Source organism: Strongylocentrotus purpuratus, unplaced genomic scaffold (assembly GCF_000002235.5).
Source record: "Strongylocentrotus purpuratus isolate Spur 01 unplaced genomic scaffold, Spur_5.0 spur5_scaffold_6, whole genome shotgun sequence".
In the NCBI taxonomy this organism is placed as follows: Eukaryota; Metazoa; Echinodermata; class Echinoidea; order Camarodonta; family Strongylocentrotidae; genus Strongylocentrotus; species Strongylocentrotus purpuratus.
In genome coordinates this window covers 20,942,950-20,959,459 of record NW_022145612.1, presented here as the reverse complement: position 1 = coordinate 20,959,459, position 16,510 = coordinate 20,942,950, and the positions used below count along the sequence as shown (strand labels likewise).

Below are 16,510 nucleotides of genomic sequence, written 5' to 3'. Positions count from 1 at the left end.
CAGGTCACCATTTGTTTAAAGCTTCATATTTTGTGTGTGCCTTCCAGCTGGTTCCGTTTAAACTTCCATCCTTACTAAAAGTTACACACCATAACAAATTAAACAATGAAATTTGCCTCGTAAGTTGTTGCCTGGGTGACGGATTTCTGTTCCGACATCCTAATGATTTATGTTCTGATGCCCCTATAGGGTCAGTCAGTCTGTTTTGTGTGTATGTGTGTGTGTGTTTTTTGTTTGTTTTTTTGTTGTTGTTGTTGTTGTTGTTGTTGTTGTTGTTTTTTTTTTTTTTTTTTGGGGGGGGGGGGCGTACATGTAAGTTATACATCAATTGTATAGAGGCGAAGCTTTATGGTGTCCAAAGAAAAGGATATCGGAAATTAACGATGGACTGAATGAAAATGTCTTCTGTGCAATGGGGGAGGGGTGCTTTATAATTATGAGCCTCATGGATGTATGACGTTCTATTGTTTATGATTTGTTGATGTCTCACTTATAACAGGGAAATAGTTCCCCGCATAAAAAAAGTTGAGTTTTTTTGGTTTTCAGGTGCGTTAATTCTGGGGATGGGGCATTAAATTACAGTTTTATAATCGTTTATCAAAATGCAGCGTATTCTACTAACTTTAGACTCCCCCCCCCCCCATGCCCTTTCCCATAATGAAGTCAGATTCATGCCAGTGTTCGTTTCAATAATATTATTAGACTGCCTTGAAATGACATCCTTATTGAATCACACTTTGAAATGGAGGGGTACCAGAGGTAGTTTTTTTTCTTTTCTACTCATTGTTTTGGTTGGGAGGGGCTTGCTTGGCATTAAAGGTCACTCAAGGCCGGATCGAGAAAAAAACCTTCCTCAGGCGTTAAGAGGAGTGAAGATTTCAAATATCATATTCTATTTTTGTATCAATATTTCGGTCATTGGGCAAATTTTTGCCAAAAACATGTTTCTCTGAGCAAGCAAGACGTCCACCTTCTCCCTGATCCTACAATCTTTCTTTCCTCTCTCTCTCTCTCTCTTTGTGTGTGTGTCTCTCTCTCTCCTTCTCTGTCTGTCTCTCTGTCTCTGTCTCTCTCTCTTTGTGTGTGTGTGTGCGTGTGTGTGTGTGTGTCTCTCTCTCTCTCTCTCTCTCTCTCTCTATGTGTGTCTCTCTCTCTCGACTTCTTCTTAATCTTCTTCTTCTGTCAGTCGCCCTCATTGTTCGCATCATGTATTTGCAATATGTTCATTTTTATGTATGTAAGTTTGATACATTAAACTGTCGGTCTTGTGATATTATCGTCAATTTTAATAAAGAAATCAATTTGTGAGGAAGATTTTTTTAAATAATCGGTTGCCAAATTATGTCTGTTATTTCGATAATTTAGTTTCTTACATGTTTCTATCATAATACAAATTACCAGTAGTAAGAACAGAACAGTGAAGAAAACTAAATTCGTGTATAGATTTTTTTTGAGCTGTTTAATCACATTTATTATTCATGTATTAATCGCTAAAGCGTAACATGCATCAAATGATACTGTATAATAATACGTATTTTAGGAAAGGGCTTCAATGAATAAATAACTTTACAATTTCAAATGTATATATATATATATGTATATATATATATATATATATATATATATATTCTTAAACATATTATATTATGCATGCTAGATTTTCTCTCTAAATTACCTACAGTCAATGAGCACTACGTCTAAAACATATAGTGCACATGGAATTAAAATATCTTTGACAAATGGATTCAAACCCATCTAATGCAAAGTATGGCTGTGTGTTATGTAATTTTTTTTGTTTATCTCTGATTTACAGACAATTGTGACTGCGGGGACCAGCCCCACTGGGTTCATTCGATCAATGTCATAGCAAGGTTTTGAAGGCTCCTTATTTTGAAGAGAAGCCTGTCTTCTGAAATTTGCGACTTTCTAAAATACATGTTATTTATTGATAATCATAAAACTGAGAAAATAACTAGTATCCTCCAAGAACGATAATTTGAATCCGATATACGGAAATCCATCATTTTAACACAATACGATTATAATCAACCCTTACCGGGATCACACCAATTAAAATGGTCCTTGATGAATTATTCAGCTAGAAATGTGAAAAGAACTTGGTTTCTTTTGGTAAAATCTATATACCCAAATTACTATAATCAGAAGACCGTAAAGGGAATAGTTGAATGTAATACGTCTTGGTAATTAATAATTATAATAATAAATCTTTTAGATCATATTCATCTACCAAAATGACAAATATAAATACAAAACACAATGAAAACTTTTAACGCTTTAGATTGGTTCTTAGATTGTGTGAGTCATTCTTCGAATATCTCCCTTGGGGTCCATGTTTCTTTTTCTCTTTCTTCCCACCTTCTTTCTTTCTTTCTTCATATCTTTCATTGTCTCTCCTCTAGATAATCCAAACACGATTTGGCTGGGCGGTCTTCAAGGCCCAGCAGTGCCCCGATAAGCGGTTTCAATACCGGGTAACGTAGGGGGCGACGTTGGACACAACCCTTGGAAGAGGATGATGTCATCTTGACTGATCTTGCCTTGACACTGCAGCAGAAGGAACACACACTCATTGGTGTATGTGACAAAGTTAGGAATGGGGTTCGGAGTGGAGAAGAAAGTATTGAGAGCCGTATACGTAGCGCAGACTGGTTTGTTCTCTATGGGACATGATGCCGGGCAGCGACTCTTTGTCTGAGGGAGGAAAGAAGGAAGGGTGTTAAACGAAAAGGAGTTAATCAGAGAGAATGAATGCTGAAAGTGAGAACTGAGAACAGTTTCTGCCGTTTCCAAGTTCTTTACATATTTTGAGTTTTGATAATAGAGCCGCTAGTAGCTAAGTTATTGTCCTTTGGGGAGCGCCAAAATCTGTGTAGGCTACGGGGCGTCATTTTTATGACGTAGGAAGTTGCACCACCGAATGGCACGGTCTTTGACACGACAAGTAACACCGTACAAAAAGAATCAAAAATAAACTTTAAAGACAGTGTCTTGAACTACTGGGTGGAGGCTCAATCGACTTTAATGGCTCAGATACTAAATCAATCGAAATAGTCCCTCATATGCCCTGGGCATAAATCTAAAAACTACAAGAACGTTAGGAACTTGAGTCCTATATCGGTCTTATTCTGTACTCAAAGATCTATTGTAAACTTGATGCATCTCAAAGTGTTTCGCTGGTCTTGATCTCAGGACCCATGATACTGTTTACTTTACTGTCATCACGGTTTTCTTTAAGAGATTTCTATTTAAAAATCGAATAGATTGGGTAACAAAATCATGGTTTGTGAACTTCGCTTCACTGATTCATGATCTCATAAACAAACAAAATATGCGTTGACATTGACCGCAAATGAAAACTTTCTTACTCGCAGTAATCCCACAGTCATCTCCTTTCTTTTATAGATCGTTTGACTATTGTCATTGAACATAAGTGATAATGTTGGAACAAATATAAGAAATAATTCACCAAGAGATATCATACCGTTGTTGGTAGTACTAGGGGCTTTGTAACCATCTGTCGAGTCACGGCAGCTGTCTTGATCCGTGGAGGAGCAGGGGTAGCTGGGCATTCGCCATCGTAAAGAATTATTTCATCCTGGCCGACTTTACCAAGACACTTGAAGAAGTTAAAGAGGCACTCGCTGTCGAAGGTACCTACTGTAGTACATACCTTCTGGCTAGCGAGTGGGCAGAAGACCTGACAACCCTCTTGGGTGGTAGCAACCAGACGACGTGTGGTGGGTTGGACTGTGGCAGTGGTAGTGGTAGTTGTTGGGGCAGTGGATGGTGTGCGATTTTGGGGAACTGTGAAGTAAAATAACCAAAAAATCGAATAACTCATCTTAGTGATCAGGGCATGGGAACATCTTTAGAATGTATCATAATCACCGATATTATGTAGTACACATAATCAGAAATAATCCATTTTATATCCATTTAGGATTTTAACGAAATTAAATACACTCTAAGAAACCAAGTACTTTAAACAAATGTTGTGAATAAACCGATAGCCAATTCGTTCATGATTTTTGAAAACTATATGCTGGCTTGAGATACCTAGTAGATTTTTAGAAATATCAATTTGTTTCCCCAAGGACAAATTTTGTTCATTGTTTGTAGGAAAGATAATTTCACATTTATGTCATTAATTGCTTATTTGAATTTCTTTGAGAAATCACATTATGTAAGCGCAATAATCTTTTGTCTCAAAATCAATCTTGGGTATTAATGAAAGTAACAATCCTACGTATTCCTCAGATATAAAAATTAATCTTCACTGCGTTACTTTACCAATCTACAACTTTAATGATATGCAAAATAGACCAAGGGTGTGTGAAGTTTAGTTCTTTCTAATTTTTGCCCAAGCTCAGCACGAAATGACCGATAACCTCTACCTGGTTTTTTAGTATGCGGACCTATGCTTTGGGTATGTGATGACTCCGTCTCTTCTTCATCTTCCTCATCATCGTCGTCATCATCGTCGTCCTCCTCCTCTGATTCGGAAGGCTCTAAAGTGGTAACAGATGTAAAGATTTGAAAACATGTGTGTCTTAAATTATTTGTTATGCGTATGTTCGGTCACTTCTCTTTCGTTTGTGTTATCATGTCATGGAATATAGTAAAAACCTGTAATAGATCGGGGTGATATACTTTATATTCTATCGCACACCATGTTGGATCTTGTTAATTTACAAACTTCACGCAATGACATTGCTAATTAAGACACCCAAACATATATTCATTATAAGTGTTTCATTTGGCTTTCGTAATAATGTCAACCAATATTACGTAAGAAGGACATGGCTAACCAATGCACATTTCCGTTCGTGGCAAAGGCACTTCCGTAATGCATCACGTGATCACTTTTTCCTTGGAGGAGGAAGAAGGATTCGGAAATGGGATGATGGTCATTTGAGGCTTTCCAGAGGGGAATATCACGAATCAAGGGGGGGGGGGGGGGGGCTAAATGTCTTTCTGACGTGTAATAATATTTGTGTTTAAATCTCGTTGCCGAGCCTGATGAAAAGAACATATTCATTCTTTCACTATACATGCGATCGTTATCGATTACTGTGGCAACAATTCCTTAGATTTGAAATATTGCCTCCAAAACTAATGTCTGCAAATCTTGAAATCATCTCTTATTATGTTCAGATACATGGGAAAGCTGGGAGTCACGGCTCTTCTTAAGGCCTAAAATAAAAACTTGTTGTATTGCCCTTTGCGACCGACCCAACAATCTGAAAATCTACGGTCGGCATTATAATTTTTTTTTAAACCATTTTTTAGAATTTTTTGTATTAGTGAATAAAAAAATATGTATTTTGTTTGACTTAGGATATAAATGCATACAATCAAATTATTCCAAACAATCTTCACATTGCTAGCAAGTTTTACAGGTAGTTGAAAACCAACTTCGTCAGCAGGAAAGCACAGAATGCTGTCTCAACACAACATTGCAAACCATGGATTATTATGAGGTGAAAAATATATGAATGGAATGCTGACTCTGAAACACATATATTAAAGCATTAAAAACTGAGAAATATCAGCCAAATGAGGGCGGGAAAAAAACATTCAAAACTGAAAAATATCGGCCCAAAGAGGGCGACAACAAAATAGTTTTAAAAAAAAATCTTTTCCGACCGACCGACCCATGTTTTGGCACCTAAAGGGCAATACAACAAGATTTAATTTTAGGCCTAATGTATGATTTATGTTAATGGTTAAAGTGTTAATCACAGCTAGACGTTTATAGATTAGTCAGATTGTTGCCTTTTGTATCTATTTTGTTTTCCTTTGCATTTTTAATAAAAAATTAATGTTAGTTCTCATCATTAAATGAATTCCATTGTACTCCCTTAACAGGTGTTGGTCAGTGATAACGGCTTACCTGCCGATTCCGATGTTTGTGGAGATTCAGATTCAGCACCTTCCGATTCTTCAGGAGATGACTCTGAAGAAAGTTATATACAAATCGTACAATAACATGGTCAAAATAATGTACTGCAATAAAATGATTGACCTTAAAAAATTAATCGTAGCATATTTTCTTGATACGATACAAACATTATTATTCACATGTTTATTATAATCATTGAGTAATTTACATTTAAAAAATACATTTACCAGATCAATATACACAAATCAAAGTTCAGAAGAAAAGAGAGAAGGAGAGAGGGATACGAGAAAGAAGGAGAGAGAGATACAGAGAGAGAAAGAGAGAGAGAAAGAGATGGATACAGAGAAAGAGAGAGAGAGAGAGATGAGGGATGTGGAAGAAAGAGAGAGAGGCGGAAAGAATAGGATGGAAGAGAGGTTAAGAGAGGATTGAAAGTGAGAATACTGTACAGGAAATTATTTGTATTATAGACATGATATGAGAAAATGGTTTGATACTTTAAACAATAATGATTTTTAGAAATGGCATATGTTGGGAGTAATAATTATATTTATGGTATGATTTTCATGTACGCTTACGTACAGAGTGACGATGTAATCCGGATTGACCGGTGAAGATTTGGCTGATTCTGAACATTCAGAACGATTTAAATATATTTGATGGAATAAAATCCTTTGACTACCATGGATTTTTTTCTCCAAGGATTAACATTTGTCATTAAAGAAGTAAGATAAACCGATACTATGACATACCTGCTTGTTCTGCTGGTGAGGATTCGGCTGGTTCTGAACTTTCAGGCTCTTCTGATTCTTCGGGTTCTTCTGACTCTGATGCTGCAGTCGAATGAAAAAATATATAGAAAATATATGAAAAATACAAGTTCTACGAACTTAACGGATTTAGGTTTTTGTGACAACGAAAATATTGTTTAGAAAATTCTTTGTATCTCTTCAGAACATGGAATCTAGTAAACAAAACGCCAGGTTTGAATATGACATACCTGCTTGTTCTACTGGTGAGGATTCGGCTGGTTCTGAACTCTCAGGCTCTTCAGATTCCTCGGGCTCCTCTGACTCAGATGCTGAATAAGAAATATAAACGGAAACTTCATCTTTATAAGTTAAAGGATTCAAGTGAATATTCCTCACTTCACAATGATTACAAAAATGATTATAATGTCGATTCTATTCTAATTGTATCATCAATTTGTGTGCAAGTATGGAATATATAATAAGTTATGATCTATTTTACTGTGTATTATTTGTACTTGTCTATATCTAAGTTTTGTTGAAATGCTTTTTAAAACTGAGCTTGTAAAACTTGCAATGTAATTTAGCTCTCGGGCTACCATTTTGCAGTTGTTCTAATAAAACCATTATACTACTACTACTTCATTATTTAACTCGTTGTAATTCCAATGTTGTAATTGTGCGCTTTGCATGCTGAAAGCAACTGAACTTAGAGGCAATTTGTTGTTTATTACGTCTTCAGAACATGGAAAGCATCAAAGAAATACCTGCTTGTTCTGCCGGGGAAGACTCAGCTCCTTCTGAACCTTCAGGCTCTTCGGATTCCTCTGGTTCCTCCGACTCAGATGCTGTTTGAGATAGTATACGAGGAGAACATTTAGCATTTGTTTAAATATAGGAGAAATGAGGATATAAAAACTGTTTAAATATTACTTAACTTCAATTTCGTTTAACGTTCCACCGAGCAACTTTTTGTAAGGTAATCTCCTTTTTTCCCTCAAAATATAGAAGGCACAAACGAAGACATACCTGCTTGTTCTACAGGAGAAGATTCGGCTGGTTCTACGAACTTAACGGATTTGGGTTTCGTAATTGTTTCTCACATCCGTAATAGTCGGAAGTTATGACCAACGAAAATGTTGTTTAAAAAGTGTGTATTCTTTTTATCTCTTCAGAACATGGAATCTACAAACAAAATGCCAGGTATGGATATGACATACCTGCTTGTTCCACTGGTGAGGATTCGGCTGGTTCTGAACTTTCCGGTTCTTCAGATTCCTCTGGTTCTTCTGACTCAGAAGCTGTAAGGCAGAAATGAAAAAGCGTCATATACTATTATATGTATCATTTTAAAGAAAGTCAGTTAACTAATTCATGGGGACTATATTTCTGGCCCATAAAACAATTAATATGAATGAGTTGTTACTGTTTTTATCGTGTTTTTTTTAACATTCTGGATGTACAAACATATGGAACAATATCTTATAGGATGTTTGTTCTATTGGAGATGTGTCTGAACAGTTCAGGGCTCTTCAGAGTATTTAACATCCTCCGACTTGGGGGCAGTCTGGAGGAAACGGTATTCGGTTGTGAAAAAGATATTTATCTATAGCTTCATAGAGTGTTATCTTTGATTTTTATTGATCAGTCTTGTTCTGCAAATGCATATAATCTGTACAAAGGTGACGGATGCTTATCGTAGGATTACTAATATCTGCTCATCAAGAGAGCTACAAGTGAACTCAAAATGTATACCTGCTTGTTCTGCTGGTGATGATTCTGCTCCTTCTGAACCTTCGGATTCCTCAGGCTCTTCCGACTCCTCCGGCTCTTCAGACTCGGATGCTGTTCAGTTATAAAATGAATCACAATTTTTTTCAATACAGCAGCCATTTTGAGATGAAGAAATCAATCAATGCATTTATTTTGCTTCTATGTTCAGCTTTTCTAGGGTTACCGTAAAACAAGAAATATTCCAAGGATGTAACAAGCATTGTTGTCCACAGCCACTTCGCTATCCATAATTATAATTTCAGATATCTGGGTTCTAATGCCTTAACTTGATGGTATATGAAATGAAAATAATAAAGAATCAGACATGTCCAACCTTTAAAGAATTTAGGCGATTTGTACAAATCTGATGGAGTGAATTCTTAACAATTATCATGAATTTTGTTTTCGAGGTTGAACATTTATCACTAAAGACGTGCGATGAGACTATACTATATTACTTTGACATAAGAAAAATAATAATAGGAAATTAAACGTCTGCGATTTTTTAAGACATGGAAACCACAAACAAACGCATTGTATGGATATGACATACCTGCTTGTTCTGCTGGCGAGGATTCGGCTGGTTCTGAACTTTCGGGCTCCTCTGATTCCTCTGGCTCTTCTGACTCAGACGCTGCAAAATGTCCATCACATAAATATTAAGCTTAGAATTTAATTTCAAAATCGCTCTGAACCTTACATGTTTTTATTCTCCATACAAATAACATTAATAAATCATACTGACATCTTTTCGACATATTTTCTATAACGGTAACATGATATGATACATGATCCTCAGAGATAGTTTACCTGCTTGTTCGGCTGGCGAGGATTCAGCTGCTTCTGAGCCTTCTGGTTCCTCAGATTCTTCTGGTTCTTCAGATTCTTCGGGTTCCACAGACTCAGAAGCTGCAACAAAAAAAGCACCAATGGTTTAATCATTGCTCAATACATATCATTTTAACTGCATTAAAGAACGACATCAATACACATTTTGAAAGAGCGACAAAGTGCCACCGTTTATGTTATTTACGAAGTTTACCTGCTTGTTCGGCTGGCGAGGATTCTGCTGCTTCTGAACCTTCTGGTTCCTCAGATTCTTCTGGTTCTTCAGATTCTTCTGGTTCCACAGACTCAGAAGCTGCAACACAAAAAGCACCAATGGTTTAATCATTGCTCAATTCAAATCATTTTAACTGCATTAAAGGACGACATCAGTACACATTTTGAAAGAGCGACAAAGTGCCACCGTTTATGTTATTTACGAAGTTTACCTGCTTGTTCGGCTGGCGAGGATTCTGCTGCTTCTGAACCTTCTGGTTCCTCAGATTCCTCTGGTTCTTCAGATCCTTCCGGTTCCACAGATTCAGAAGCTGCAACAGAAAAGCAATAATGGTTGAATCATTTTATTTCATTTCATTTATTTATTTAAACACGGTAACTCTCTCAGCCTACACGACTTTTTTTCCCAGAAAGTCCGTGTTAACTGAATAAAAAATATACAAATTATATAACAAACAAAAACCAGTAACAAAACATAAACATATGCAAAATAAACAAATCAAATCAAAACAAAGGAAAACATAATTGGCATGGGTAACTATGAAGAATGATAATTTGTTTTAAAACATCAATTATTATAATGTACAATATATAAATTAACAATAATGAATAAAAAGTAGATAATTAACAGAGAAGTTTATTGTAAACCAAGAGTCTGATTGACTCTCCTCCCAAGAGTTAGCCACACCCCCAATTGCTCTATACAAATCATTCTAACTGCATATTAAAAGACAACATCAATGACAGTCACATTTTGGAAGAGCGAAAAAGCGCCACCGTTTATGATATTTACGTATTTTACCTGCTTGTTCGGCTGGCGAGGATTCTGCTGCTTCTGAACCTTCTGGTTCCTCAGATTCTTCTGGTTCTTCAGATTCTTCTGGTTCCACAGATTCAGAAGCTGCAACAAAAAAAGCACCAATGGTTTAATCATTGCTCAATACAAATCATTTTAACTGCATTAAAGGACGACATCAATGACATTCACATTTTGAAAGAGGGAAAAAGCGCCACTGTTTATGTTTACGAGCAAGAGTAACTAATATGCTTGTTGAACAAGAGCCAATTTAGCTCTTTCTTGGCGCTCTAAAATCATCGGGTTCGAATGATTAAGGTGCTTTGTGAATAGTTGTAACTAATGTGAGTAGATTCTATAATATCTGTTCAATTTTTTGATCGCTCTCTCTCAAGCAAGCGATACTAAGTATTTTCAAATACGTGTAACTCAAGTCCCTTTGTTCAACGACAAGTTGGGAACCAGAGAACAACACGACATTAGGGACTTTCCGATTTGCACGTCGACATGCACGTCGACGTGGACTGCTACGTACATGTAAGACGTCCTTTTAAGGCACGTCGCTGTGCCTTAAAAGGATATCACACGTAGCAGTCCACTATGTCGACGTGCAATCTAAAAGTCCCTGTTGACGTCATAAAGGAAAACAGTAGTTTATCTGCTTGTTCTACTGGCGATGATTCTGCTCCTTCTGATTCTTCAGGCTCTACTGACTCTGAAAACGCTGACAAACCAAAAAGAAAGTTCGTTATACCTTCGTCGAAGGCCACCAGGTGTGTTCAAATCGGATGACGAAACGAATAGATTATCATCAGACTTAAACGATACTCCGGAAAAGGATGAGTTGCATAAATTGTATTCATGTGATCATTATTACTTCTATAAATTATTATGGTGAACTTATTACTAACATTTGTATGGAAGAAGTTTAGGAATTATTTGGAAAGGATACTGATGCTTACCGTTTAGCATGGAACTAACGGCATGTCATTAAAATGTTCTGTTTGTTATAGCCAAGTCTGTCATTCTCGACAATTTCCTTATTCTCATTCTATGAATCGTTGATAAATGCAACAAATAACTCGTCAGTTTTAAGTGAAATTTAGATATACTTGGTGACTAGTGTTTACCTCTTTGACTAGCTGGTTGAAATCGAGAATATGAATATGCTTCATTCCCATCTGATGATTCGCCACCTCCAATTGCAACTGAAGATACAAAGGGAAAGATCAGAGATAACCGATAGTTGAGATTCATTTAAGTTTTATTATGATTTATTAAAATAAATGAATGACATGTCTTCACTAGTGATTTTATTGCAAGACAAATTAACTCATAACATCGATAGAAGGAAAATGGTATTATGTTATCATTGTGTCTACCATCATTTAATAATGTTACGATTCCTATAACACGATTAATTTTCTTTCATGGCCGTGTACAATTCAACCGACCTTTTAGGCGACTAGCTTGTTGCTGCCATATTATCGCCAGAGTGCAGCCTGTATAGTTGCGAGTTGCCGTGTCTTTTCAGTCACCTAAAGCTTTGTTCAGAAAGAGAGGTTTCGGAAATGCCGTCCCCTTTCCTGGAAAACTTGTCCCAAATATTATTTTAAAATTGTCTTCAGTTTACTCTATTTGTTGCCCAAATTGTGATTTGGTTGCATAGGCTGAGTTTGACAGTCTTAGGTTACCATTGGTACCATCGTAACTCAGGTAGCCATAGTTTAGGCCGTTGGTGCCCATAATATGTCCCGACGATTGCATTGCCTTTATACAGGCTTCGCGCTTGTCAATGGTATTGTCGAAGGGTTGATCCATTACAGCAGCTTGGGGGCGCACTTCTCGAATATGGCAGTCGCTTGGATGTAGGACAGGGCCACTAGCCTAAGATGGGTGAGTGTTCTTAATCGTGATGATTTAAATGTTTGATAAATGATCGATTGAAATTAAAATTTGATGAGGAAAATGATAAATTATGTCTTATTAGAGCACCATTATGTTCATTTCATACCTGGTGAAGACTCTTCCTCTTCTTCTTCTTCCTCTTCTTCTTCTTCATCTTCCTCCTCCTCCTCCTCCTCTTCTCCAAAATTGATCCTTTGTCGTTGTGGCTGTTGTTGTTGCTGTTTTCTCTTCAGGTTTCCCATCGGAATCGGCTCTTCGAAGGATGGTCCCACCTCGCGTACGCTGGAGGTAAAGCTAACAGATCCATACGAGTGTACACATGGTCCCAGATAGGCAACCTGCCAATCAGCAATAGGACGTTGGGCGCATGCGCTCATACGTAGGTAACACCATGAGATGTATGTTCTTCCGTTGGTGGAGCAGATGGTTTTCTTAGGAGGAGGGGCTGACCAACACTTCTTAGGACATTTCACTGCGGGATTGTTCATTCCTACAAGAGAATGAATGGACAATTTTGTTGAAAAAAATTGATACCAATCTTTACTCTTCGACTGTAAATTCAATCTTTATAATCAGCATATACATTTTGTTGATATAACTTTCCAAACCGAGTAGATTCATTGAACCATGAACTAACCACCGAATGATGAAACCAAAATGCAGGTCATTTTTTCGCAAAGACCAGAAATGATATGACATGTATTACAATTTCTTAAGCATTGTAATAGTGTAATAATTGACCGGCCCTATTATGCAACACGCAAGATCGATCCTGTTCTACAAAATGGCAGAATAGTTATATTACCTCTTTAAATGAAAAAGGGGGTATCTACTCACCGTAGTCATGAAAGTTCTCAAGCTTGTCCTCGTCCATATCGTCAGCACAAATTACTACCAGGCATGTTGCCATGACAACCAACCAGAGCAGGTTCCGAGACGTTGCCATCATGATGATGCTACGAAAGATAAAGTAAAATTAACTTCAAGAGTAGTCTCGTTGCTCACTTAACAGGTGTACCCCTGTTTTACAACCTCAAAGAAAAATGATGGTAATGTTTTGTTCGATGACGTTCTGGTGGTCTTACGCCGTGCTTATTCCACTATGAAATATCCTTTTTTTTAATGCAACTCATGAAGATATTTACATCGCTTTTATAGCCGATGCGATGGTCTAAACTATACTGCACTGCGAAATGAAGACGTAAAATAATTCAATCGATCGTGTTGGTAAAAGTACTGTATGACTGTCGAAGTATTTATCTAGAATGATTATAATCCTGAAGCTACACCCGTTTAACCTTAATCTTATGCTCCAAATGAAAGTGCGATGGCAACGTGCAACACTTTCCTGGTACAAACAACAGATAATGAATAAGGAAATCAGTCATATTTGTTTTGATTGCCTTTACAATGGACCTCATTTTAGTTTAGATATGAGACATCTTCGTTCTGCACATAGTGATTGAGTCATTGTTTTGAGAATGAATGCAATGCGTGGATGAAAGGACAGGAAGCAAACGGTGGAAGTGACACCAACCAATATAGTTTACAGACATGTCATAGTTATATCAAATGATCAACATATTGAGATCTAAATTGAGAGAAAGGGTTAGAGGGTCATTGTTAAACAAATATTTTCGCCTAGCTGTGCCCTCCATTTCACTTATATAATTTTGTATTTGTTTATAATAAAAGAATATTTACTTTGACATCCTTTCACAGAGCTATGCCACTACACTACCAAGAAAACGTTTATTCTATTCTAGATTTTCTATTATGTATTTGTTTATTTACATTGACGACAATATTTGTATTTCTTCTTACAAAATTCAATTGTCTGATAAAAGTAAAAAGGAAACAATAATACAGGCAAAGTGTTTTTTCGACCGTGATATTTGTGTCTCTCTATGTCTCTGACTCCTCCATATACCATTACCCCCCCCCCCTGTCTCTCTCTCTCTCTCTCTTTCTCTCTCTCTCTCTCTCTCTCCCTTTCTTTCTCTCTCTCTCTCTCTTTCTCTCTCTCTCTCTCTCTCTCCCTTTCTTTCTCTCTCTCTCTCTCTCTCCCTTTCTTTCTTTCTCCCTCTCTCTCTCTCTCTCTCTCTCTGGTAAATCAGCTGAGTGCCTCATATTTCCAGATTTTTATTTTGAAATAAAACTTTTACCTTACTCATCCGATTTGTGTCCCTTATAAACACGAGAAAAGAAACGGTTGAAAGAGGGCTTAAAATTATAGTGATATGCAAAAACAATACAGAACTTTACAGGAGGAATCATAGAAATATCAAACAGGTTAGAACAGTAATTGTTTAATCTGAATGTCACCTTTTCTGAAAGAAAATAAACTTTGCCCATAAACTTGCAATCATTTGTTGAAACATTTTTTGTCTTCATGAGATGATTGTAATAATATATGATTTATTATTGATAGACAAAGTTGATCCTCTCAGATCTTTATTCACCAATTTATATGACTCTTTAGAATAATCAATAACATTCTGAGATCTAATTTTAAAAAATCCCTGTCACGAATAAATAATAATGATCCTCATAATCAAATCATGAAAAGAGGTAAGAGAAATTTATGCCAACTTTATGGGCAACATTCATGACACATGATACCACACAAATTTGATTTCGTTGACCTCCACGATTCTAAAAGCAATTAATTACAAATATAACTTACATTATTTTCCCTTTGTTGAACGTTCGCTCATGTGATGTCTGAGTCAAAATTAAACTGATGCGTCCTCTATTATTCACAACAAAATGTTGCAAATGCTCACTTCTTCTCCCTTTTTAAAATCTAGTCAAAGTATCTGTATATGCAAACTGATCAATCCAAAGTATGTGCCCTTTGTGAAAAACTTCAGTTTATGTACGATCAACTTTTCTCTATTCCCCCTCTATATACGTTGTCTTGAACTGTGATTGGTAATGCCGACACCCATATTAGTCAGGTGCTAGTGGTCATATTGTTCGGAATAATAGGAACTCAATCATCGATAAGATCATTCTAAAGGATGTACGTACATCAAACTAGGTACGTGTACGATGATTCTCAGAGCTATTTTCACCCTATTCAGATTTTCAGAATGCGAATAGATGTTTTGCAAGAGAATTGTTTCCCTTATACTTAAACCTAGTGTCAAATGTTCATCAAATGATATATATAATTATGATGATATTTCAAGCTCTGATTCAAGACGGATCGATCACGACCCCATTTATCAGTGTTATATCAATGCAAAAGTGCGATTAAGGTTTTTATTAAACAGGATTTATTCAGAATTATCGAAATACTTAACGGATATTTTTTTTCAATTATTATCGTTATTACGACACCTGAATCCAAAATCAAAATAATTATCATATAATACATGAATTCTTATTCAACCCTCGAAAAAAATTAAACTAGAGATTCTATGCTGTATCTCTATAAAAAAAAAAATTAAAAATGGGGTAGCATATGAATGCAACTGGATTGTTTTCTTGTTTGACATCACCATGACGACAAAATACAAGTTTCTTGAAATAATAAAATGATATCTTTAGTTTATACGCCGTACTAATTAGTAGCATGGCCTACAATGTCTTAGTGTATATTTCACAATCTCTTATCGACTTAGCGGAAGCTCGTCTGCAGGATTCTGAATTATAAAAGATCTGTTCACCCTTATGTTTTCCTGTTTTCTCGGGCCTCCATTCATTGACAATTTTATCACCAGGGCAGATTATACTGTAAAATGAACCCATATCCTGCTTCCTGTATTGCGCGGTTGGTACTCTCGTTTGACTCATCGAAGGTTGCTGTGAATATTTTGGTCTCATCTACGAAGAGACACGCGGTTTTTTTCAGTATTATGTATTGAGAAACCATGTTTGAAGTTACAGGCTATTAAGATATTGTGATGCAGTATCATTTTTCTGTTCTGTTCTTATTCTACCTAATAAAATCAACTCGTCCTACATAATTCTATTTGTTTGGCTTCATGGTGTTCGATCTGCGTCCTGGCAAACGCCCCCCCCCCCCCCAATGGGTCCGTATTCTAAAACCCGGCGCTCAGTCTATAGTCGATTTAGAACTCGAGTCATTTGTTTTCTTCGGCGGCAAACGTGATCTAAAGTAATGTGTTATCAAATTGTTAAGTATTAAAAATAGCCTTCTGTATTCATCACTTTAAGTCTTTAATTAAAGAAGAAAAAGAAACAAATTATTTCATTTTGATTATCATTAATCGTTATCTTTTTTTCTTTCTTTTCCCCTTGAATTCCATGGCAAAAAACGACCAATATAAA

The 16,510-nt window shown here is 36.4% G+C and overlaps 1 protein-coding gene across 11 annotated transcripts; it reads right to left on the bottom strand.

Annotated features, from left to right (window-relative positions):
• Positions 1–1,625: 1,625 nt before the first annotated feature.
• On the bottom strand, positions 1,626–15,159 carry LOC763199 (fibrous sheath CABYR-binding protein). Of its 11 annotated transcripts, XM_011669710.2 has the most exons (19): positions 14,898–15,159; positions 13,049–13,167; positions 12,318–12,701; positions 11,434–11,511; positions 10,962–11,027; positions 10,310–10,408; positions 9,720–9,818; positions 9,488–9,586; positions 9,256–9,354; positions 8,999–9,079; positions 8,428–8,517; positions 7,893–7,973; positions 7,440–7,520; positions 6,924–7,004; positions 6,676–6,756; positions 5,915–5,977; positions 4,416–4,529; positions 3,503–3,825; positions 1,626–2,712 (listed from the first exon to the last, which is right to left on the bottom strand). In XM_011669710.2, the coding sequence occupies exons 2-19, from the start codon at positions 13,158–13,160 to the stop codon at positions 2,452–2,454; spliced, it is 2,292 nt and encodes a 763-aa protein (XP_011668012.1). In that variant the 5' UTR covers positions 13,161–13,167; positions 14,898–15,159; the 3' UTR covers positions 1,626–2,451. The 11 variants fall into 11 exon arrangements, with proteins under 11 accessions (XP_011668012.1, XP_011668011.1, XP_011668013.1 ...); XM_011669709.2 differs by lacking the exon at positions 14,898–15,159 and having other exon boundaries at positions 13,049–13,526; XM_011669711.2 differs by lacking the exon at positions 14,898–15,159 and having other exon boundaries at positions 4,437–4,529; positions 13,049–13,526.
• Between the last annotated feature and the right edge of the window lie 1,351 nt (positions 15,160–16,510).